General features: G+C 47.2%; 1 protein-coding gene across 2 annotated transcripts in view; it reads right to left on the bottom strand.

Moving 5' to 3' along the window:
- The window catches only part of PDIA4 (protein disulfide isomerase family A member 4), a 415,254-nt gene that overhangs the window by 19,305 nt on the left and 370,122 nt on the right, over positions 1-25,827 (bottom strand). Inside the window, exons 2-3 of one of the 2 annotated variants that reach the window (XM_050785837.1) lie at positions 8,147-8,340; positions 203-380 (exon numbers count right to left, since the gene is read on the bottom strand). In XM_050785837.1, coding sequence (XP_050641794.1) covers positions 203-380; positions 8,147-8,234 — 266 coding nt within the window. In that variant the 5' untranslated portion in view covers positions 8,235-8,340. Of the gene's footprint in view, positions 1-202; positions 381-8,146; positions 8,527-25,827 lie in introns of those variants that run through there. The other variant, XM_050785838.1, reaches the window with a different exon arrangement.

Below are 25,827 nucleotides of genomic sequence, written 5' to 3'. Positions count from 1 at the left end.
ACATTGCCTTCCATGAGGGCTGGCTCACTGGCAGTTCCAATGCAAAGTGGTAGAACGAGTGAGCTCCCAGCACTCTTAAAGCTAGAGTGCAAGTTCCTGCACCCAGACACTCCCACCCCCAGGGTCTGGATGACCAGGTGAAGGGCTGAGCGCATGGAGCACAGTGCTCGTCCACCCGCAGGAATCAGAACGCAGTCCTTACCATGGAGCATAAAATTCCAGCAGCACTGTGTCTTTGTCAGCCACAAAATTATCAAAGTTTGCATCATTTAGGACCAAGACACCATTTTCTTCCTTAACTTCCAAGTCATCTTCTTCCTCATCATCTTCCTCCTCCTCCTCCTCTTCATCCTCAATGGCATTTTCTCGGTTAGAAGAATCTGAGTGGAAAACCCAGACTGGTTACAAACCTGGTGGTGACTCTCCTTAAAACTTTCCTGGCCGGGCGTGGTGGCTCACGCCTGTAATTCCAGCACTTTGGGAGGCTGAGGTGGGCGGATCACTAGGTCAGGAGTTCAAGACCAGCCTGGCCAATATGGTGAAACCCAATCTCTATTAAAAGCACAAAAACTAGCCAGGCATGGTGGCACGTGCCTGTAGTCTAGCTACTTGGGAGGCTGAGGCAGAAGAATTGCTTGAACCCGGGAAGCAGAGGTTGCAGTGAGCAGAGATTGTGCCACTGCACTCCAGTCTGGGTGACAGAGTGACACTCCATCTCAAAAAAAAAAAAAAGTCCTAAAACTCATACACTTCACAAGGTGTCAAGTCCTGGGTGGTCCCTGGGGGCCCACCACGTGACTGGCTGGTGACATCAGGCCTCCCTCATGCCAGCAATTCTGTTCTAAGTTGGCTACTTAAAATTTCATTCAGAGGGAGGTCATGGCTAAATAATATTTGAAAACCACAGCTCTAGAACATAAAGTCCAAATGTCGCAGCATAAGTTGGAGGGCAGCACAGGCTACCCTTTCAGAGTTGCGGCCCCCTGCCTTGCTCTGCAAACCTTGCCCTGAACCCAGACAGCCTCCGCATTGGCCACTTCCTCCCTACTCCCTTGTACCCACCTCTGCAGTCTTCCCGGGCCTCGCTCCTGTAGCTCTGGCTCCCCTACCACATCCCACACTCTACGTTTCAGGGGCACTGCATTTCATGATCTCCCCCTAGCTTGTCTGTGTTCAAGGTTATTGCTCACTGATGTGCCTCCTCCTCACCCTGTATGTTTCCACAGGCAGGGCCCCAGGAACACCTCCCATGAACAAATTATCCGCCTGGCCCCAAAAAAGTACCAACAGGAAGCAAGTACTCAATCTTGACTTTTCACTGCAGAGGATGGAATACTAATTCCATTTCTGAAAGGGGGTGGCATTTTACCTCATACCCATAAAAAATAGCCCTTTGAGTTTTATAATCCTTGAGGAAAAGGCTGAAGTGTGAAGGGAAAGAGTGTGGGAAATCACATTTCACTAATAAAGGCACAGAAACTGATGGGGTCAACATGCATCAAAAATCACACCTTTGTTTGGAAGCTAAGTTTTCTTCCTAGAATGTGAGAAATTGTGTATATTTCATTTTCAAGGTTCAATTTATTATTATTTTTTTTTTTTTGCCAAACCACAGATACAAAGAACATGGAGTTGCCGTTTTTATTAACCAGGTTCTCTGGCTACTGTCACACCAGCAAACAGAACTGGGCACAGTAAGCATGGTAATTTCATTAACGCTAAAGTCAGAATGTTTCCAGAGGCCAAATATTCTTTTCTGGAGATGTGTCCCAGGAGGTAAATGAACACTGCTAGTTACTGTTTGGGGCTGTGGGTGAGGTCAGGGTCTGAAAACCTGCCCCCAGGATCCCAGAACTCCTGGGCTCACCAACTCTAATGAAGGAACCTGCGTGGACTCTGCAGCTGCTTGGCCACGGAGGCAGCCTGCACCCACCCCACATGGCCGTGCCTGCCCTCTGCTCCTCCAGTCTACTCCTTGGGTCTGCATGGAGCAGGGAGAAGGGGGCGGCTTTGTTCATCACTGTCAACATTTACCAATCTGCAAACTTTACAAAAAAGCCAACAAGAAAGCCCCCCGGCACACTGGTCACCCGCACTCAGTCCTTTTCCTTTTAAGCATCCCACAACTTTTCCTGACTTGCACATTCCTGTTCCAACTTAAGGCCTAGGCTCCTCCTTTGTCGGCGGAGGGAGAAACAGCTCTAAAATGCCAAAAGCAAACCCACCCATCTGAGATGAGCCTCCTGCCTGCCACCCTTCCCTCCACACCGGGAACTCCCTAGGCACGGTCAGAAGCTCACGGAGGGCAGGCCACAGAGAAAGACAGCCTGGGCGCAGGCCCACCTCCCCTGGGGTCTCGGGACTGTGTGTGTCTGACAGTACAGGCAGGGGCCAGGCTGACATCTCCCCAAGGAGAACAGGGAAATCCAATGTTCCCAAGGTTTTCTGGTCTCCCTTTTCAGATCATTCTAGACCCCTAAGAGGGAGAAAAAAGAAAAGATCCTCTGCTCTGTGCTATTTAGAAAATCTTGCCCACTCTATTTACCTGTGTCTTTGAAAGAACCGTGTGAGGTTGAAATGCACATCTTGCTCTGATGTCATTAACTAAGACCAAGCTGAAGTACTAGGTTGGTGAAAGTAATTGAGATTTTTGCCATTTTTTTTTTTAAATCCTGGGTGGTCCCTAGGGGAGACCACCAGGACCCCCGGCTGGCAGTTAGGTAGTGCTTTTGGGCCATCTGTATCCACTCTCCTCTCACTACCTAGCTGCTCTGCCCAGTACGAGTCAAAGTTACTTGCAAGCAGATGGGAAGATTGGAGGAAGGTCGGAAATAACGCACTGGGGAACTTTTTTTTTTTTTTTTTTGAGACGGAGTCTCGCTTTGTCGCTCAGGCTGGAGTGCAGTGGCCGGATCTCAGCTCACTGCAAGCTCCACCTCCCGGGTTCACCCCATTCTCCTGCCTCAGCCTCCAGGGTAGCTGGGACTACAGGCGCCCGCCACCTCGCCTGGCTAGTTTTTTGTATTTTTTTAGTAGAGATGGGGTTTCACCGGGTTAGCCAGGATGGTCTCGATCTCCTGACCTCGTGATCCGCCCGTCTTGGCCTCCCAAAGTGCTGGGATTACAGGCTTGAGCCACCGCGCCCGGCCTCGCACTGGGGAACTTAATCGACTCTTCTAGCTAGGAATCACAGCTAGGAGAGGAAGGGAAACTCAGTAATTGGCTCAGTGCACAGCAGAAGACTGACATTTGCAGTAAAGAGGCCTAAAACATCACCACATAGGAAATTCCTTTCCAGGGTGAATTTTACAAAAAAGAAATAAAGATGTGTTTTTACCTACGGTCGGCCTGAAGTGGGCTCTCAACACTACAATGTGATAGAGCTCCCATGATTAAGTGGGACCTGACTAGTCACCATGGGACACAGCATTCCTAAGAGGCAACTCATTTCTCGACCCTTTTAAAAAATGAATTTTTGTGAGAGATGGTGGATCACGCCCGTAATCCCAGCACTTTGGGTGGCCAAGGAGGGCGGATCACCTGAGGTCAGGAGTTTCAGACCAGCGTGGCCAACATGGCAAAAACCCATCTCTACTAAAAATACAAAAATTAGCTGGGCATGGTGGCACATCCCTGTAATCTTAGCTACTCAGGAGGTTGAGGCAGGAGAATCGCTTGAACCCAGGAGGCAGAGGATGCAGTGAGCCAAGATCATGCCACTGCACCCCAGCCTGGGCGACAGAGTGAGACTAACAAAAAAAAATAATTCCATTATCTTTCTAAAGGATAAACAAAAAATAAGACATTCTCTATGTAATTAAGGACTCTCAACTGCATGGACCCTACCTTTCCATTCCTCCCCAGCTCACAGACAAGCCCAGGATTCATTCTTCTGCAATTTGGGAAGGTGCTAGCTCTAGATTCCTATCTACCAGAAACCCACACATCCCTGCAAGCAAAAGAGTCCACGTTTTAGTGGGAGAACACTTTTCTCTGGGCTTCATTTTTAAAGGTGGACATTCTAGGATAGAAAATATATCCAGGGCTGGGCACAGTGGCTCACACCTATAATCCAAGTGCTCCTCTGGGAGGCCGAGACGGGCAAATCACGAGGTCAGGAGATCAAGACCATCCTGGCCAACATTGTGAAACCGCATCTCTACTAAAATACAAAAAAAAGTTAGCCAGGCATGGTGGCACACACCTGTAATACCAGACACTCAGAAGGCTGAGGCAGGGGAATTGCTTGAACCTGGGAGGTGGAGGTTGCAGTGAGCCGAGATCACACCACAGCACTCCAGCCTGACAACAAGGAAGACTCTGTCACCAAAAAAAAAAAAAAAAAAAGGCCAGGCATGGTGGCTCACACCTGTAATCCCAACGCTATGGGAGGCTGAGGCAGGCGGATCACCTGAGGTCAGGACTTCGAGATCAGCCTGACCAACATGGAGAAACCCCATCTTTACTAAAAATAAAAAATTAGCCAGGTGTAATCTCAGCTACTCAGATGATGCCACTGCACTCCGGCCTGGGCAACAAGAGTGAAACTCTGTCTCAAAAAAAAAAAAAAAAAATATGGCCAGGTACAGTGACTCACGCCTGTAATCCCAGCACTTTGGGAGTCCCAAGGCGGACGGATCACGACGTCAGGAGATTGAGACCATCCTGGCTAACACAGTGAAACCCCGTCTCTACTTAAAAAAAAAAAAAATACAAAAATATTACCCTGACGTGGTGGCAGGCGCCTGTAGTCCCAGCTACTCGGGAGGCTGAGGCAGGAAAATGGCGTGAATCCGGGAGGTGGAGCTTGCAGTGAGCCGACATCGCGCCACTGCCCTCCAGTGACAGAGCAAGACTCCGTCTCAAAAAAAAAAAAAAAAAAAAAAAATATATATATATATATATATACACACACACATATATATATCCAGAGCCTTTCAGTACCTTCTGAAAAGATGCAACCTTCCTCAGCATGTGACAAATGAATTCCCACGTTCATCTCCACATTGCTCAGTCCTTGTGCTAAGGCCTCTCCTGAAACGTGGGACCCTCACCTAAGCAGGCTGCCGCAGTCCCTGTCCACTCCCACGGGGCACACCTGATGACAACACTGGGTCCCTGCCCAGACGCACGCAGCTCCTTTCAGGATGTCCTCACTCTCCATCCTCAGCTGATCACTCTCATCTCCACCAGAAAAATGCCTGAAACAGCTGCATAAACTCTACCACCCAGCCAATACTGAAGAGTTTATATTAAACACAGAAACAAGAACTGCGTTATCAGCTATGGTAACCATTATAGCTGATATCTATTTATGTACCAGGCACTGTGCTGGATTCTTAAACACACCACTTCACCCCTTAAGGGAGATTGTATTACAGGTTATATTACATGTTACAGATGAAGAAACTGACATGCAGGAACTACAGTCACCTGTCCAAGGATCACAAAGCTACTTAGTGGAGGGTCCTGACCACTTAACTGCTATGCTGTATTGTCACCTTAGATTTTCTTCCCAATACGCCCAAAGTTTTTGGAGGAACATTTAGATTTTCCACATTTTTATGGCTCCGAAAATAACTATGTCTCAGGAATCAAAAGAGGAGGGCAGTTTAACGCTTCCTTAGCATGAAACATAGGTGACTTTCCACTTACTTTTAAATCTAAACAAACCAATACCACATAAAAGCAGGCAACAAACAGGATCAGAATATTTTCCTTTCCTATCTTAGCAGGAAGGATGCGTAGAGCGCAGGCACCGTCTAATCTGAGACTGGAAAGCCGTGCAACCTGAGGCTTAAGCCATCAGAGCTTAACAGTGTATTTAGTAACCATGTTGGGGCATTTAAGTTCCTAAACACCACTGTGCTGTCTAAATCTAAAATGTAACGGAAGCAAAAAGAAAAAAAAAGCCTCGAGACTTGAAACACTTGAGGGGTGAGGTAGTGTAGACTTGAAATAAATCTGTTGGACAAGTTATCAGTGAATCTATGACAGGTTTTGACAATGAAAGGCCGAGGGATGCCCTCAGGGGTGAGAAACAGTCAAAGTAAGCCCACATCGGTCAAAGTAAGCCCACATCGGTCAAAGTAAGCCCACATCGTGGCTCACACCTGTAATCCCAAACACTGGGAATTTAAGGGCGGAGAACTGCTTGAGGCCAGCCTGGGCAACATAGTGAGACCCCATCTCTACCAAAAAAAAAAAAAAAAAAAAAAAAAATTAGCCAGGCAGCCGGCCTGGTGTGGTGGCTCACTCTTGTAATCAGGAGATTGAGACCATCCTGGCTAAGACGGTGAAACCCCGTCTCTACTAAAAAATGCAAAAAATTGGCTGGGCATGGTGGCACATGCCTGTAGTCCCAGCTACTGTGGAGGCAGAAGCAGAAGGATCACTTGAACCCGCGAAGCAGAGGTTGTGGTGAGCTGAGATCACACCACTGCACTCCAGCCTGGGCGACAGAATGAGAAAAAAAATTAGCCAGGCGTGGTGGCAAGCACCTACAGTCCCAGATCCTTGGGAGGCTGAGGCAGGAGGATCCCATGAGCCCAGGAGTTTGAGGCTTAAGTAAGCCATGATCGCGACAGTGCACTCAAGCCTGGGCAACAGTGTGTGATCTTGTCTCCGGGTCGGGGGAACCGGAGCTAGAAGCCCAGGAGGCCTGCCCTTGGCCATGATGACCCCGGGGATTCCTAGGCTCACCCCAGGAGCAATTGCTTCCCAGGGACTCACTGTGTTGAAGACCTCTGATCCAAAGGATAAACGTGCTGGTCCTAACACCTCCTAAAGCCACTCTCCCAGGCCTCTCAAGAGTTCCTCCAAAAACAAAATCACTGGATCAAAACCAAGGCAGTGCTATAATGCTTTTCCGCTATGTTCCAAAAAGCACCTTCCACCCACACTGGTCCTCAAACTTCACTGTGCCTCCAGAAGTTCATTCTATGTCTCAAGGGAGAAGTGACTTAAAATGCAGATTCCGGGGCCCACCCCTGCATTCTGCTTCAGTGTATTTTGGGCATCTGTATTTAAATAAACTGTATTTAAATAAACACTCAGGTGATTTGGGTAAAGGTCTCAAGACACAATTTGTAAGCAGCCCCGCTAGCTGGTTCCTTTCCGCAGGTGTTTTTCTCGCAGAGTGTGGGTTTTTACTTCCTTTTCTATTTGGGCAAAGACTCTTTTTGAATCAGTGACCCACACAAAGTTACTCAATCTGTTTGAAAGAGTATAAAGTTCACAATTTCCCTACACACTAACATTATAAAAGTGTATATTTATATTGGAACAAACTTAAAAGGTTAAAAAACTAGTAATTGAAAATAAGGGCAGAGAAGAAGAAAGTTAAGACCAGTACCTGGAAGCCTTATTCTCTAGGAATAACAACCTTTTCTTAACTAGTACTTCCTAATCTTCAGAGTTCTTATGTTTGCAGTTAGCTCATTTCGAAGAAAAATGCAGGAAGCATGAAGAAGTTTTAGTATTTCTACTGGAGTGCGCGCTTCATGGGCAGGGACCACACACACCATCTTTTCCTCCCAGAACCCAGTGCAGGGACTGGCACACAGTAAATGCTGAATAAATGCAGAAGGAATGGTATCTCCAGTTTCTCAAAGTTGCAAACCAAGCCATCCTTTTCTCCCTTGAACCAGAATCTTTGGATTAATCATCTCCAAATCCACACACTAAATTTTAAGAAGGAATGCTTGCTGTTCCAAAGAACTAGCACTTGGTTCTTCACGCCTCGCCCCTTCACTACAGGGGCTCCCTCTCCCTTCCCACTGCCTGGGCGCATTCGCCTGGAGTCAGCCTGGACCTGAGGAAAATCTGCAAACTAGGGCGAAGGACCCAGCTGCAAAAAAGGCGCTCTGCAGCCCTCTCCAAGCCTCGGGTGACAGGAGGCTTCCAGGGAGTCGGAGCCCAAGAGACCCCGGCCACCTTCCTCTCCTGGGAGCCCCAAATCGATCCTGCCACAGCCACAGCCCCCGCCCCTTCAACTCCGCCAAGTTTACCCCGGGCTCGGCGCCCATCGCTAGTTCTGGAGCGGACCGCGCGGAAGCCAGCCCGCCGGGGTTGCAGCGCCCGGGCCCCCGCACATCTCTGCAGCCCCCGCAAGCACGGCCCGACCCGCGGCGCGCTTGCAGCTCACCTTCGTCCGGGCCCTCGGCACCCGCCACGGCCAGCAGCTGCGCCAGCCCAAGGAGCAGCAGGAATAGGTAGGCTTTCCGGGGCCTCATGGTACCGGGGGCGGAGCGCGGCCTCCTCGCGTCGGCGGCCGCTGCGCGCACCGAGAACTCCGGGTCTAGCCGACCGCCCGTCGCTCCTCAGCGACGCGGGAGAGCCGGAAAAACCCACGGGAAGTCGGCCCGGGCGATTGGCAAGGGGCGGAGGAAGCCGCGAGCCGGCCAATCCCAGAGTGACGCCGGCGCGGACCGCGTGCGCCTCGGCCGACTAGAGTCGGCCCCGCGGCCCTAGACCCTCCTGAGTCCTGCGCGCGGCCCTGGGCTGCGCGTTTAAAACTCCGAGCCCTAACGTGAGGTGCCCCCTTCTGATTGGCTGCACCACGACCACCAATCAGCGGCTGCCACTCGGTTTGCTGGGAGCGCACAGGCCAAGAGAGGGAGCGGGGGAGAACAAAGGCGGCGGGCCGGGCACGGGGAGGGCGGGACCTGGCTACGCCTCGGGGCGCTATTGGCCACCGGTGTCGGGGGCGGGGTAGGAGAGGCGGAGCCTGGGAAACATGGAGCGGGGCGGGGCTCGGCTCAGCATTCTGTGGCCGAGCTTGGCAGTAAGAACACGTGTCGGTACCGGAGCGGTGGGGAGCAGTGGCGAGCAGGGCGGTCCTCGCAACCCGCCGGGGCTCTGAGAGTTTGGAGACCAACGCGGGCAGAGGAGCACGAGCCTGTTGCTAGAAAGAGGGGAGAACGGGGTTTCCAAGTCCGCTACATGTTCGTGGGCTTCTTAATTTTTCTGCTCGAGCAAATAAAAAGTTTATTTCTCTCCGGAGTATTGAGCGGGGAAGAGCATGCAGTAAAGTGAACCCAGACTAGAATTTGGGGAAGCCTCTCTCCAAGGTTTCATCTAGGGGAAACAAGCCATCAGACTGTCTAAACTTTGCCTCGTCTTACTTAGTCCTCTAGTGATTTTCTGCAAAAGAAAATACCAGATAGGCAATCTAGTGGTTTACACAGATGTGAATATAAGCTTGAGGTTTTCCCTCTTGACCACTTTGGAGAAGAAAACTAGGTTACGATGACGATTTTTGTATATCAGAAAAGAAGCCCGTAATGTGCATTAAGTTTGAGACTTTTTTTTTTTTTAACACCTAGGAGTTTTAGAAGGCAAATAGGGAAAAGAAAAACCTATTTTCTCGTGTGTGCAGATTATTACGCGAGGAAGGAAAAAAAGGGTAACTCACAGACCTTAGCAATTAAAAAGATTTAATTTTTTTTATTGAATGCCTATTAATCTGATGGTTCCTGGTCAATTTTGTAGGGCAGAACATTATGCAACTAACTCTACAGTACACACTTATTATTGTGCTATGAACGCTGGCTACCAGTTTGGTATCGTGTTATTTTTTGAGACAAGAATCTCGCTCTGTCGCCCAGGCTGGAGTGCAGTGGCGCCATCTCCGCTCACTGCAGCCTCCGCCTCCTGGGTTCAAGTGATTCTCCTGTCTCAGCCTCCCGGGTAGGTGGGACTACAGATGCCCGCCACCACTCCCTGCTAATTTTTATATTTTTAGTAGAGACAGGGTTTCACCATGTTGGCCAGGCTGGTCTCAAACTCATAACCTACCTCAAGTGACCCACCTGCCTCGGCCTCCCAAAGTGCTGGGATTACAGGTGTGAGCCACCGTTCCCAGCCTTAATATCATTTTAAAAGATAATCATGTTATTCAAAAAGAAGAGTCAGAGTTCTCATCTTTCTTCTTGTTTCCTATGACTCTGTTAAACTGAGAGGAATGAGGAGCCCATTTGCTCAGTGGTGGGAGAAACAATTTCACTGGCCTTTGGTCCATACAAAGATAGGAAGAAGGCTCTTGAAGTGCTGTCTGTATATGTACATAAACACACATGTATCTTGTGAAATTAAAGTAACAGTGTTCTTTTTGAAAGCATTTAGGGTATGGCTATGGATGTTTATTCAACAAAACAGAACTTTATCAAGTTGGACAGCTCCTTTCTCTTTATCCCTAAATTTTTCACTCAATTGTGTTATGGATACAAACAGGCTGGGAGACTACTGTGTTGATCAGAACGGAGAGAGGTGAGAGATGATACTTTCATGACTATATATCCAAGATCTCCATAATTGGTTGCTTTAAGTGTAGAGAGGCTGGCTGTCAAATCATAGATATGAGGCAGGGCACAGTGGCTCACTCCTGTAATCCCAGCACTTTGGGAAACTGAGGCAGGCGGATCACCTGAGGTTCAGGGAGTTCCAGATCAGCCTGGCCAACATGGTGAAATCCCATCTCTACTAAAAATACAAAATTAGCTGGGCATGGTGGTGCGCGCCTGTAATCCCAGCCCCTTGGGAGGCTGAGGAGGCTGGAGAATCACTTGGAGGCAGGAGAATCACTTAAACCCAGGAAGCAGAGATTGCAGTGAGCTGGGATTGCACCACTACACTCCAGCCTGGGCGACAAGAGTGAGACTCCATCTCCAAAAAAAAAAAAAAAAAAAAATCATAGAAATGGACCCTAGTTTGGAAATTCATTCATGTAAATGAACTTCTCCCTGGCTTATCCCCAGAGCTGTGATTTAACATTATGATGCTGGGTTTACAGACCAGTTTGAACATGCATTTTCCTCTGCTTCTGCACAGACTCCCTAGAGAAGTGATCACACCACTGCATTCATCCTGGGTGACAAAGCGAGACCTTCTCTCAAAAAAAAAAAAAAAAAAAAAAAATCAAAGATCAATCTTAACTATAAATTCAAGCTCTTTAATACATATAGGGCTATTCAGGTTATTTCTTCTTCAGTGAGTTTCAGTAGTTGGTGGGAATTTGTCTATTTCATGTAAGTTGTCAAATTTATTGACATACAGTTTTTGGTTGTATTTGCTATGGTCTGAATATATCTCCCAAAATTTGTATGTTGAAACTTAATTGCCAATGTGATAGTAATAAGAGATGAGGCTTTTAGGAGGTGATAAAGTCATAATAGGTAGAGCCATTATGGATGGAACTGGGGCCCTTATAAAGGGCTTGAGGGAATGGGTTCATTCTCATCCACCATGTGAGCACACAGTGTTCATCCCCCTCTGCCTTTCCATGTTCTGCCTTCTACCATGTGGAGATGTATTAATGACAAGAAGGACCTTACCAGACACTAAATGCCAGCACCTTGATCTTGGACTTCCCAGTCTCTAGAACTGTAAGAAATAAATTTCTGTTCTTTGTAAATGACCCAGTCTATTTTGTTACAGCAGCAAGAATGTGCTAAGAGAGTATTCTTTTCTTGTGCTTTAAATCACTTTAGAGTCAGTAGTGAGGTCACCTCTCATTACTGATATCAATAATTTTTGTCTTCTCTCTCTTTTTTTTTTTTTTTTTTTTTTTTTTTTTTTTTTTGAGACGGAGTCTCGCTCTGTCACCCAGGCTGGAGTGCAGTGGCCGGATCTCAGCTCACTGCAAGCTCCGCCTCCCAGGTTCACGCCATTCTCCTGCCTCAGCCTCCCAAGTAGCTGGGACTACAGGCGCCTGCCACCTCGCCCGGCTAAGTTTTTGTATTTTTAGTAGAGACGGGGTTTCACTGTGTTAGCCAGGATGGTCTCGATCTCCTGACCTCGTGATCCGCCCGTCTCGGCCTCCCAAAGTGCTGGGATTACAGGCTTGAGCCACCGCGCCCGGCCTCTTCTCTCTTTTTTAATGATGAGTCAGGCTAATGGTTTATAAATTATATTCATCTTCTCAAAGAACCAGCTTTTGGCTTCACTGATTTTCCTTATTGTTTTCTATTTTCTATTTCATTGGTTTCCATTTTAATTTATATTATCTTCTGCTTATTTTAGGTTGTATTTACTCTTTTCTCTGTAGTTTCTTAAAGTGAAAGCTGACATTGATTCGTGATCTTTTCTTCTCTTTTAATATGGGCATTTTGTGCTATAAAATTATTCCTGATTACTGCTTCAGACCTTAAATTAGGTGGGTGGAGATGGTGGCTATAGGGGAGTCTGTGTAAAGAATTAGAATGAGGAGAATTTGAAGAAAAGTAGGTAATTTGGCATAGCTGACATATAGTGAAAGGAGGTGCAGCACGGGATAATAAAGATGGAGAAAGAAGGAGCCAGGTGATAAAAGGCTTTAGCCTGAGGGCAGTAAAGTGTCAGTGAAGCAGGTGAGTGTGGCATGATAATATTTGCATTTTATAAGATCACTCTGGGGGCCGTGTGGGAGCAGATGTGACTAGAGTCAGAAAGACCAAATAGAAGGTGGTCTCACACTAATTTTTTTTTTTTTTTTGAGATGGAGTCTCACTCTGTTACCTAGGCTGGAGTGCAGTGGCACCGTGTTGGCTCACTGCAACCTCTATTTCCTGGGTTCAAACAATTCTCCTAACTTGGCCTCTTGATCCTGGGAGGCAGAGGTTGCAGTGAGCTGACATGGCACCACCGCACTCCAGCCTAGATGACACAGTGAGACTCTGTCTCAAACAAACAACAAAAACCCAAAAAAACAGAGGAAGAAAAAGATAAAGAAGGAAAGAAATCTATAGTCCCACTACCCAAAGATTACTACTGTGAATGTTATGCCTTCTCTCCTTCTGCCTTTTTTTTATCCTTATCAGCATGCATACACAATACACACATTCACATACATAATTTTTTGAGACAGGGTCCAGCTCTGTCTCCCAGGCCGGAGTGCAGTGGCACCATGTCAGCTCACTGCAACCTCTGCCTCCCAGGCTCAAGTGATCCTCCCACTTCAGTCTCCCAAGTAGCTGGGACCACAGGTGCGCACTACCACATCCGGCTAATTTTGTGTGTTTGTGTGTGTGTGTGTGTGTGTGTGTTTTGAGACGGGGTTTTGCCACGTTGCCCAGGCTGGTTTTGAACTCCTGGACTCAAGCGATCCACTCCTCTCGGCCTCCCAAAGTGCTGAGATTATGGGCATAAGCCACCAAGCCCAACCCACAGTTTTCTTTTTTATTAATTATTATTTTTTTTTTTACTGCGCCTGCTCAGCAGGGCTACCCCATGGGCAATGTGCTGAGACAATTTTCTTTCACAAAATTGAAATACTCTGTATACAGTCTTTGGTGCTGTGCTGGGTGTTTTTTTTTTTAATTCCCACTTTCATTATATTAAAAATATTTTTCTACTTTATAGGCATTTTATTTAGAGAATAGAGACAAGATCTCGCTATGTGGTCTCAAACTCCTGGGCTCAAGTGATCCTCCTGCCTCAGCCTCCCAAAGTGCAGGAATTACAGGCATGAGCCACTGCACCCAGCCTACTTTGTGAGTGTTTTTAAATAATTATATATAGGCCAGGCACAGTGGCTCATGCCTGTAATCCCAGCAATTTGGGAGGCTGAAGCGGGTGGATCACCTGAGGTCAGGAGTTCGAGACCAGCCTAGCCAACATGACAAAACCCGGTCTCTACTAAAAATACAAAAAAAAAAAAAAAAAAAAAGAAATTATCCAGGAGTGGTGGTGGACACCTGTAATCCCAGCTACTCAGGAGGCTGAGGCAGAAGAATCGCTTGAACCCGGGAGGCAGAGGTTGCAGTGAGCTGAGATTGCACCACTGGACTCCAGCCTGGGCAACAAGAGTGAAACTCCATCTCAAAATAAATAAATAAGTAATTATATATAGTGGAAAAATAGGGACAAAATATGATTTTTTTTAAGACAGAAAACCTATTTTAAAGAAAAAGAGCAAAAACAATCCTTTTAAAGGTAACAGTCAGAGATGAGAGGTGCACTTCATCCTCATTACTGTGGCGAGTATCTAGCTGAGTTAAGCAGTCACTGACAGGACAGAAAGGAAACCCATATGAGAGCACACGCATCTTCAAGGAAATGAAGACTTAGGCACCGGCAAAGCTAGATTTGAACCATTTGAACCTGGTAACTGGTTGTGTACAATTCATTAGTTGACACTTTGATAGTATCAGAGCCACATATGTTCTTGATAGAGGATATGGGGAGAAGCACACTAAGACAAATTGTTGATTGGATACCACCTGTGGGGGCAGGGGTGGAGTTAGGCCCAGGGACGTAGTGGTGACCATCAGTTACTGTCATTTCCCTTGTGAAATTTATTTTTATTATTATTATTATTTTTTTTTTTTTTTTTTTTTTTTTGAGACGGAGTCTGGCTCTGTCGCCCAGGCTGGAGTGCAGTGGCGCGATCTCGGCTCACTGCAAGCTCCGCCTCCCGGGTTCACGCCATTCTCCTGCCTCAGCCTCCCGAGTAGCTGGGACTACAGGCGCCCACAACCGCGCCCGGCTAATTTTTTGTATTTTTAGTAGAGACGGGGTTTCACCGTGGTCTCGATATCCTGACCTTGTGATCCGCCCGCCTCGGCCTCCCAAAGTGCTGGGATTACAGGCGTGAGCCACCGCGCCCGGCCAATTTGTTTGTTTTTTTGAGACAGAGTCTCGCTCTGTCACCCAGGCTGGAGTGCAGTGGCGCGATCTTGGCTCACTGCAAGCTCCGCCTCCCAGGTTCACGCCATTCTCCTGCCTCCCCCTCCTGAGTAGCTGGGACTACAGGCGCCCGCCACCACGCCCAGCTAATTTGGTTTTTGTATTTTTAGTAGAGACAGGGTTTCACTGTGTTAGCCAGGGTGGTCTCGATTCCTGACCTCCTGATGTGCCCGCCTCAGCCTCCCAGTGTGCTGGTATTACAGGCGTGTGAGCCACTGTGCCCGGCCTGAGTGAGTTTTGAAATACTGTGTTGCCATTTTCCTACACCTGAATTAAAGTGTCCCCCAAAATTCATGTCCTTCCCAGAACCTCTGACTGTGACCTTATTTGGAAACAGGGTCGTTGCAGATGTAGTGAATTAAGATGAGGTTGTACTGGAGTAGAGTGGGTCCCTAATCCAATCTGAGTGGTATCTTTATACCAGGAGACACAGAGACATACAGAGGGAAGATGGCCATGTGGTGACATATGCAGGGATTGGAGTGATGCAGCTACAAGCGGAAGAATACCAAGAATTGTTGGCAGTTGGGTCTGGCGAGGTGGCTCACACTTCTAATCCTTTGGGAAGCTGTTAAAAAATAAAAACAAAGCCGGGCACAGTGGCTCACACCTGTAATCCCAGTACCTTGGGAGGCCGACGCAAGTGGATCACCTGAGATCAGGAGTTCGAGACCAGCCTGGCCAACATGGTAAAACCCTGTCTCTACTAAAAATACAAAAATTAGCCGGGCGTGGTGGTGGGTGCTTGTAATCCAGCTACTTGGGAGGCCGAGAAGGAGAATCGCTTGAACCCAGGAGGCGGAGGTTGCAGTGAGCCAAGATTGCACCACCGCACTCCAGCCTGAGTGACAGAGTGAGACTTGGTCTCAAAAATAAATAAATAACTCAGCCTTGTCCCATGACGAGTGAGGCTATCAGGCACGAAGGCTTTGGGCAGTCCCTGTGCCCTGTGGTACCACTATATAAAAGAGAAGATTCCTCGCGCGATATGGAGGGGGATGTGGATCTTGAGGAAAGGAAACAATGGTTCACTGAACCTGTAAAGTCACAGTGAAGCACAGAGTGAGCTCCGGGAGGCAAGAGTCTCTCTAGATCCAGCACAAGCGCCGTGCCTGGACAGCAGGAAGTCGGTAAAGATTTGCTTATTTGGTTGGTTGGGGTGTTTTGGTTGTTGTTAGGCTCTTAAGGTTTTTTTTTTGTTTTTTTTTTTTTTTTTGAGACAGAGTCTCGCTCTGTTGCCCAGGCTGGAGTGCAGTGGCCGGATCTCAGCTCACTGCAAGCTCTGCCTCCCGGGTTTATGCCATTCTCCTGCCTCAGCCTCCCGAGTAGCTGGGACTGCAGGCATCCGCCACCACACCCGGCTAGTTTTTTGTATTTTTTTAGTAGAGATGGGGTTTCACCGTTTTAGCCAGGATGGTCTCGATCTCCTGACCTCATGATCCGCCCGTCTCGGCCTCCCAAAGTGCTGGGATTACAGGCTTGAGCCACCGCGCCCGGCCCCTTAAGGTTCTTTTAATTTAGAACTGCTCCTTGACTTTTGTTTTCACGCCATGGACTTGTTGAAGAAACCAGGATGATAGACACTTTAAAAATGTCTAAGAGCCCAGGAAGATAATAAGATGACTAACCATCCCAGTTGGCCTGGACAGAGGTGGTTCCCAGGGCATGGGACTTTTAATGCTAAAACCAAGAAAACCAGGATGACCTGGACATGCTAGAGGATAACCAATATTAAAAACTCATAAACTGTGGCTGGGCACAATGGCTTATGCCTGTAATCCCAGCACTTTGGGAGGCCGAGGTGGGTGAATCACCTGAGGTCAGGACTTTGAGACCAGCCTAGTCAACATGGTGAAAGCTCGTCTCTATTAAAAACACAAAAATTAGCTGGACTTGGTGGCAGGCGGCTGTAATCCCAGCTACTACTCAGGAGACTGAGGTGAGAGAATCACTTGAACCTGGGAGGCAGAGGTTGCAGTGAGCCAAGATAGTGCCACTGCACTCCAGCCTAGGTGACAGAGCAAGACTCCATCTCAAAAAAATAAACAAACAGGCTGGGCACGGTGGCTCACACCTGTAATCCCAGCACTTTGGGAGGTCGAGGTGGGCAGATCACAAGGTTGGGAGATTGAGACCATCCTGGTTAACATGGTAAAACCCCATCTTTACTAAAATATAAAAAATTAGCCAGGTGTGGTGGTGCGTGCCTCTAGTCCCAGCTACTCGGGAGGCTGAGGGAGGGGAATTGCTTGGGCCTGGAAGGCGGAGGTTTCAGTGAGCCGAGATCAGGGCACTGCACTCCAGCCGGGTGATAGAGCGAGACTCCATCTCAAAAATCAAAAATTAAATAAATAAATAATAAAAAAATAAAAATTCATGAACTAAGAAACAAATACTTATATGTGACAATTTTCTTTCTTCCTAGATTCAGAGTCAATTTAATTCAAGGAGTGTAGTCAAGTTAGAACACTAGACAGAGTTAAAATATCTGGGTTCAGGGCTGGGCGCGGTGGCTCATGCCTGTAATCCCAGCAACTTTGGGAGGCTGAGGCGGGTGGATCATGAGGTCAGGAGATCAAGACCATCCTGGCTAACACAGTGAAACCCCAACTCTACTAAAAATACAAAAAATTAGCTGGGCATGGTGGCGGGTGCCTGTAGTCCCAGCTACTCAGGAGGCTGAGACAGGAGAATGGCATGAACTTGGGAGGCAGAGCTTGTAGTGAGCCAAGATTGCGCCACTGCACTCCAGCCTGGTCTACAGAGCGAGACTCCGCCTCAAAAAAAAAAAAAATCTGGGTTCAGCTGGGCACAGTGGTTCACACCTGTAATCCCAGTACTTTGGGAGGCCAAGGTGGGTAGATCACCTGAGGTTAGGAGTTTGAGACCAGCCTGGCTGACATGAAGAAAACCTGTATCTCTTAAAAATACAAAAATTAGCTGGGTGTGGTGGCTCACTCCTGTAATCACAGCTACCCGGGAGGCTGAGGCAGGAAAACTGCTTGAACCCTGGAGGCGGAGGTTGCAGTGAGCTGAGATCGCGCCATTCCACTCCAGCCTGGGCAACGAGAGCAAAACTCTGTCTCAAAAAATAAAATAAAATAAAATAAAATATCTGAGTTCTAGTCCTAGGGTGAGGAAAACTTCTCTGGGCCTTAGAAATTTTATCTCAGAGATAGAAATACAGTATTTCCAGTGTGCCTTCCCAGTCTTCAGCTGTGACTCAGCTTGGGCTCATCAGAGTTGCACTGTCCCTCTAAATCCATCCAGGGCTGCACGTCTTTTATTTACACAGATACACATACCCACAATTTCACATATGTGTGTGTGTGTGCATGCATGTAATGTGTATTTATATCTATATATTAATATATAATATGAATAATATATACTATAAATCGACCAATGAACAAGCCAGCATCTCTTATCCCATTTAGAAGATCCGAGGCCTTTTACTAGTTGTCATTTCCATTTCCCAAATCCGAATCCTGCCAATATGACAAGAATACTAAGAAAAGGAATTTGGATCATGCCAATGTATAGCTTCAAATGTCAGCACCCTAATTCCGTCTAACTTGCTCCAAACAGCCACGCTTTAATGCTCTTCCAACAGAAATGCTCATTGGCGTGAAGGTGAACCACCGTTCCATTTTCTCCTTTCCCCCTTGCTCCCTGAAGAGTGGATCTCCCAGCATTTCAATCTGGGATATCAATTCTGGTGTTGGAATGGCGTAGTCTGCACAGAGAAGGACATCATGAGGTGGTTTAGTTTCTTTGAGCTTTATGTGTGAAAGCACAATCAGGGGTGCCAGAATTCCCGTATTTTACTACAGGCACAAGATACTGGGGGACATAAGATCAAAACAAAACCCCCAAATCCTGAAGACCCTGTGATGCCAGGAAGAGAAAATAAAGCCATTCATACTCCCAGGATTGTAACCTTTATTTGAAATTATGGTACCCATTTTGCTACACTTTTCATGCAACTAAAAAGTGCAGTGTGGCATATATTTTATGGTAGTAGTCGAAATACTGCTGTAGGAGGCCGGGCACAGTGGCTCACACCTGTAATCCCAACAATTTGGGAGGCTGAGGCGGGCAGATCACCTGAGGTCGGGAATTCGAGACCAGCCTGGCCAACATAGTGAAACCCCATCTCTACTAAAAATACAAAAAAATTAGTCAGGTGTGGTAGTGGGTGCCTGTAGTCCCAGATGCTAAGGATCCTAAGGCAGAAGAATTTCTTGAACCCTGGAGGCGGAGGTTGCAGTGACCCGAGATCGCACCATTGCACTCCAGCCTGGGCAACAGACTGGACTCCGGTGAAAGAAAGAAAGAAAAAAAGAAGGAAGGGAGGGAGGGAGGGAGGGAGGAAGGAAGGAGAGAAAAGAAAGAAAAAGAGAGAGAGAGAGAGAGAGAGGAGGGAGGGGAGGGGAGGGATTGCTCCAGTATAAACATGGTCAGGAATGCTGCAGGTAGCAGCTCTCACCAGCATCTAACCGAAATAAAAGGGCCATGCTGCTCAGAGCCCAACGGTTGTTTCAACTGTTTTCTAAGGGGCTGGACAACAAGGTCCAAGAAGTGAGCAGTGGAGCTGACTGGGTTGTAGTTTAGGAAGCAAATGCCGGAAGACAGTGGGAGCCCTGGAGTGTGAAATGGTGAGTCCAGGGCTAGAGGGCTGCAGATACTGGTCTCAGTTCCCTCCTTACAAGGACTTGGATCTGCCTTCCATCAAAATCATACATGAACTGTTTTAACCAAAAACACATTTCTGATGAGGCATGGTGTTGCCCAAACTGGTCTCGAACTTCCAGGCTCAAGCAATCCTCCCACCTTGGCCTCCCACAGTGCTGGGATTACAGGCCTGAGCCACACACCACCTAAAGTCATCTTAAAAAATAGATTTAGAGGCCAGGTGTGGTGACTCACAGCTGTAATCCCAGCACTGTGGGAGGCTGAGGCAGGCAGATCACTTGAGGCCAGGAGTTTGAGACCAGCTTGGGCAACATAGTGGGACCCTGTCTCTACTAAAAATACAAAAATTAGCTGGCCATGGTGGTGCATGCCTGTAATACCAGCTACTCCGGAGGCCAAGGCATGAGAATTGCTTGAACCCAGAAGGCGGAGGTTGCAGTGAGTCAAGATCACACCATTGCACTCTAGCCTGAGTGACAGAGCAAGACGCTGTCTCAAAAAATGAATAAATAATTAAAAAATTGTTCAGGCGCGGTGGCTCACACCTGTTATTCCAGCACTTTGGGAGGCTGAGGAGGGTGGATCACGAGGTCAGGAGATCGCGACCATCCTGGCTAACATGGTGAAACCCCACCTCTACTAACAATACAAAAAATTAGCCGGGCATGGTGGAGGGCGCCTGTAGTCCCAGCTACTCGGGAGGCTGAGGCAGAAGAATGGCGTAAACCCGGGAGGCGGAGCTTGCAGTGAGACGAGATCGCGCCACTGCACTCCAGCCTGGGCAACAGAGCGAGACTGTCTCTCAAAAAAAAAAAAAGATTTGGAAGTACAGCATGGTGACTACAGTTAACAATGTTGTGTTGCATACCTGAAACCTGTGGAGAGTAGGTCTCAAGTGTTCTCACCACACAAATGGTAACTAGGGAAGGTGGAGGATATGGTATAGCTTGGTCATGGTCATCATTTCAAGTGTACATGAATATCAAATCATCACATTATACACATTAAATATATGCAATTTTTATTTTCAATGAGACCTCAAAAAAGCAGTAAAAATGTTTAAAAGATATGGAAATAAGTGTGGTGTGTCTGTGTGCTCCAGGTATGCATGTGTTCCATGCACGCACATGTGTTCTATGTTCACACATGTGCTCCATGCACGCACATGTGTTCTATGTTCACACATGTGCTCCATGCATGCACGTGTGTTCTGTGTTCATGTGATCCATGTACGCACGTGTGTTGTTTGCATGTGTGTTCCGTGTTCACATGTGCTTCGTGTGTGCATGTGTGCTCTGTGTTTGCATGTGTGTTCCATGTATGCACATCCTAGCTCTGCCCACTGAGAGGACCTGGACATGGCCACACTTAAATAGCCACGAGCACATCCCGTGTCCAGTTCTTGGCTTCTAACCATTCTCCATTAAAAGGAGCAAGGGCTGCTGGGCGCGGTGGCTCACGCCTGTAATCCCAGCACTTTGGGAGGCCGAGACGGGCGGATCACGAGGTCAGGAGATCGACACCATCCTGGCTAACACGGTGAAACCCCGTCTCTACTAAAAAATACAAAAAATTAGCCGGGCGAGGTGGCGGGCGCCTGTAGTCCCAGCTACTCTGGAGGCTGAGGTAGGAGAATGGCGTAAACCCGGGAGGCGGAGCTTGCAGTGAGCGGAGATCTGGCCACTGCACTCCAGCCTGGGTGACAGAGCCAGACTCCGTCTCAAAAAAAAAAGGAGCAAGAGCTCCTTTGACAAATGGTTGATTCCAGTATCAGGACAGGGAAAATATAAATGAAACCGGAACATCTTTTTGTGCCAGGGAGAGAAAGGAAGTTGCCCAAAGAATGCCAGGGACATGCAAAAGGCACAGATATCTGTGTACAGGGCTCCCACTGGCCAAATCTGAGACAGAGCATCAAAATAATGAGAGAGAAGGATTACCATGCATGGGATAAAACAGGACTACAGGAAATGATGAGTCATAGAGGTATAAAATCTGCAGAGGGCCAGGCGTGGTGGCTCATGCCTGTAATCCCAGCACTTTGAGAGGCCGAGGCGGGTGGATCACCAGGTCAGGAAATCGAGACCATCCTGGTTAACACGGTGAAACCCTGTCTCTACTAAAAATACAAAAAAATTAGCCAAGTGTGGTGGCGGGAGCCTGTAGTCCCAGCTACTCGGGAGACTAAGGCAGGAGAATAGCGTGAAGCCGGAAGGCGGAGCTTGCAGTGAGCCAAGATAACGCCACTGCACTCGAGCCTGGGCGACACAGCGAGACTCCATCTCAAAAAAAAAAATTTTTTTTTAAATAAAATCTGCAGAGGAATAAATGGAAAACTTGATGAGGAATGGGATACTCACATGATTTCAAATTACCCCCACAGAAGTCACAAAAATACTTAGAAGTCATCAAGAGAGGGAAAAAGCAACTTCCTTAGTTATAGTGAAAGACTCTGGCAGACATTAACTTAAGTGATCAAAGTGAACATCACCAGTATTGAAACAAATTGGAATCGTGTGCCGGCTGCTGAGATGCAACAGAACACAGAATCACTTCTGGACATGCTCCTGAAGAAATGACTCTGAACCTACTCATGAAGACAGACATACCGGACACACCCAAATTAAGGGGCATTCGACAAAATAACTTTTCTGTAGTCCTGAAGACCAGCAAGGCCATGGAAGTCAAGGGCAGATTGAGACTGTTCTAGACTGAAAGAGACTAGAGAGACAGGACAGCTGAATACGGCAGGCGACTCTAAACTGGCTCCTTTTGCCAAAAGGACGTTATTAGAACGACTGTCAAAACTCGAAGGGGCCCTACGGATTGGCGGTTTCATTCTAGTTTCCTGATTTTCATGGTTATGGTATCATTTTGATGGTATCAATCACTCCAGTTTCCTGATTTTGATGGTGCATTGTGGTTATATAGGAGAATGTCCTTGTTGGGAAGGTAATGGGGCCGCGGGCAATTTACTCTCAAATGGCTGAGAATAAAAGTTCTCTGCATTGTACTTCCAGCAATTGAGAGGACAAGATAAAGATGGATGGGTTTGGGAGGCCGAGGCAGGCAGATCATGAGGTCAGGAGTTCGAGACTAGCCTGGCCAACATGGTGAAACCCTGTCTCTACTAAAAATACAAAAATTAGCTGGGCGTGGTGGCGGGCACCTGTAATCCCAGCTACTTAGGAGGCTGAGGCAGGAGAATCGCTTGAAACCAGAAGGCAGAGGTTGCAGTGAGCCAAGATTGTGCCACTATACTCCAGCCTGGGCAACAAGAGCTAAACTCCGTCTCAGAAAAAAAAAAAAAAAAAAAAAAAAAAAAGATGGAAGGGAATTATTTTGCTAAGTGCAATCATGCTCTTCATACTATTCTTTTTTTTTTTTTTTAAATAGATAGTGGGGGAGGATCTCACTATGTTGCCCAGGTTGGTCTTGAACTCCTGGCCTCAAGTGATACTCCTACCTCGACCTCCCAAAGTGCTGGGATTACAGGCATGAGTCACAGCTCCTGGCCATAATTCTTAATAAAATCATTAATTTAAATTTTACCTGAAGAAATTTAAATGGAAATGAAATGTGAAGAAATTCCTTACGTTTAGAAAGGGCCTCTCTTAGCAAAACCATATTTCTCCCTTCTTTGTTTACAGACTGACTAGTTTCAGGATAAGGTTGTTTCTTTTTTCTAGATATTTGCTGAGGGCTGAAACAAGCAAGCTGTTAATGCTTAAACTTTTTTCCTAACAAGTCCCTAGTGCTTCATATTAGTATGTACATGGTCGCTTCCCGAGAAACAGCAGGTGACAGCTCCCACCCAAAAAAGACCGTCAACTTCCTGAACCAGGACAGTCCTCTCTTCCCTCCATCCCACTCTATGCAGCCAGTTCCATAGTTTAGGATCTGTTACTTGCAACCCCCCATTTAGTTAACAGTTTCTATGTCAGTTACGACTCTTTATTTTGTCAGAGAAAATTCAACTCTAAAGTGTCTTAAACAAGAAGGGAATTTTATTAGTTTTTATAACTGGCATCCTGGCGCTGTATAAATTCAGGCGTAGCTTAATCCAGGGCTCCAACAATGTTAACAGGAGGAGGTTTCCCTGTCTCAGTTCTGCTTCCATGGTTCCATGGTGTTGGGTCAGCAGTTCTTACAGCTATATCCTTCCTCTTTTCTATCCAGTAGGAAAGAGGCTGTTTCCCCACCCCCCCATCAGTCATTCTCACTGAATAAGGAAGTTCTAATGTGATTTTCTTTTCTTTTCTTTTTTTTTGAGACAGAGTCTGGCTCTGTCACCCAGGCTGGAGTGCAGTGGCGAGATCTCAGCTCAGCTCACTGCAACCTCTGCCACCTGAGTTCAAGCAATTCTCCTGCCTCAGCCTCCCGAGTAACTGGGATTACAGGTGTGTGCCACCACACCTGGCTAATTTTTTTGTATTTTTAGTAGAGACGGGGTTTTGCCATGTTGGCCAAGCTGGTCTTGAACTCCTGACCTCAGGTGATCCACCTGCCTTGGCCTCCCAAAGTGCTGGGATTACAGGCATGAGCCACTGCACCTGGCCTAATGTAATTTTTTTTTTTTTTTTTTTTTTTTTTGAGACAGAGTTTTGCTCTTGTTGCCCAGGTTGGAGTGCAATGGCACAATCTCAGCTCACTGCAACCTCCACCTCCCGGGTTCAAGAGATTCTCCTGCCTCAGCCTCCTGAGTAGCTGGGATTACAGGCATGTGTCACCATGGCCGGCTAATTCTGTATTTTTAGTAGAGATGGGGTTACTCCATGTTGGTCAGGCTGGTCTCAAACTTCTGACCTCGGGTGATCTACCTGCCTCAGCCTCTCAAAGTATTGGGATTATGGGTGTGAGCCACTGCTCCTGGCCTGTAATTTTCAAATAGTAAAATTACAGGTAGTTTTCTCTTCTCCCTGCATGAAAACTCGAAGGGAATAGTAGAAGGGGACAGTTACTTTATTTCCCCTCTATGTGGATGTTTCATTGAGTCACTGCTGAATCTTCGATGCAAAAGTGACTTTAAAATGAAAGATGTGTCAGTTTAAAAGCCATCAAATGGGTAGCTCAGTGATATTCAAAAAGGTGAAGAGAAAGAATAGAGATATTTTGAAGTTTCCCAGAGTTTCCCATACCTGATAGACCAAAGTGAGATTCTGATGACTAAGGTTAGGAGGGAACTCGATTCAAGAAAGCAACTTACAATAAGCACCTCTCATTAAGCTCTGTCCCTGTCCTAACCAGGCCATGGCTTCCAGAACTTTTATTATATTTCTGTTTCATTATTTTTTCATATCCAGATGCTCCTCTTGGACAGCTTCCTTTCCCACTTTTCTCAGTGTCTATACAAAACCTTTACCGTATTACTTAAGTTCCTTACTCTCATTGTTTACCATCTTCATCCACAGCAGATATTTCATTTTCAGAGGCAAAAGGGACATAAACTTCTCTGCCTTCTGCACCAGTGGTGGTGGGCAGCCTCCAAGATGGTGCCCAGCAACCCCTGCTCTCCTGATCTGCTCATGTTTCTGGAGGCCCCTCCATCTGACTGAGTGTGGAGTGGATTTACTGCCTCCCTTCTCACAGACACAGGATACAAAGGAAATTATGAGCTATCACTTTTGAGATTAAGTTTTTAAAAGACGATGGCTTCCATAGCGAGCAAGCGCTCTCATTCTTTCCAGCACTTGCTCTCCATCTCTCTGTCTCTCTCTCCATGGGGGAAGCCAGCGGCCATGTTGTGAAGTGGCTCTATAGAGATTGGCCCACGTGGGAGGGACTGAGGCCTGCCACCAACTGCCGGAGAGAGCATGGCAGTGTAGCCTTCCTTCAGTCAAACCTTCAGATGAGACTGCAGCTCCAGTCAACAGCTTCTCAAACCTCATAAGAAGCTTAAAGCAGAGGTACTTGGTTAAGCTGTGCCTGCATTCCTGTACAACAGAAGCTGTGAGATCATAAATGCTTGCTGTTTTAACCCACTAAGTATTGGGGTAATGTTTTACACAACAATAGGTAATAGGTAGTTTGTCAATACTTAGCTCCAAAGGAAGGTCAGGTCCTTATTCCTTTTCAAAAACAGCCCTTAGTCCCATCCCCTGGACCCCATCCCCTGTTTGCTTCACAAATTATTTCCTTTTTTTTTTTTTGAGATGGAGTCTTGCTCTGTCGCCCAGGCTGGAGTGCAGTGGCGCGATCTCGGTTCACTGCAACCTCTGCCTCCCAGGTTCAAATGATTCTCCTGCCTCAGTCTACCAAGTAGCTGGGACTACAGGCGTGCGCCACCATGCCCAGCTAATTTTTGTATCTTTAGTAGAGATGGGGTTTCGCCATGTTGGCCAGGATGGTCTCAATCTCTTGACCTTGTGATCTGCCTGCCTCGGCCTCCCAAAGTGCTGGGATTACAGGTATGAGCCACTGGGCCTGGCTGTGTCTTCATTCTTAAAAATCCTTACTTTGGATTCTTCT

The sequence above is a fragment of the Macaca thibetana genome, chromosome 3 (genome assembly GCF_024542745.1).
Source record: "Macaca thibetana thibetana isolate TM-01 chromosome 3, ASM2454274v1, whole genome shotgun sequence".
NCBI lineage: Eukaryota > Metazoa > Chordata > Mammalia > Primates > Cercopithecidae > Macaca > Macaca thibetana.
The sequence above is the reverse complement of the archived record's forward strand: the minus strand, read 5'-3'. Positions and strand labels throughout refer to the sequence as shown.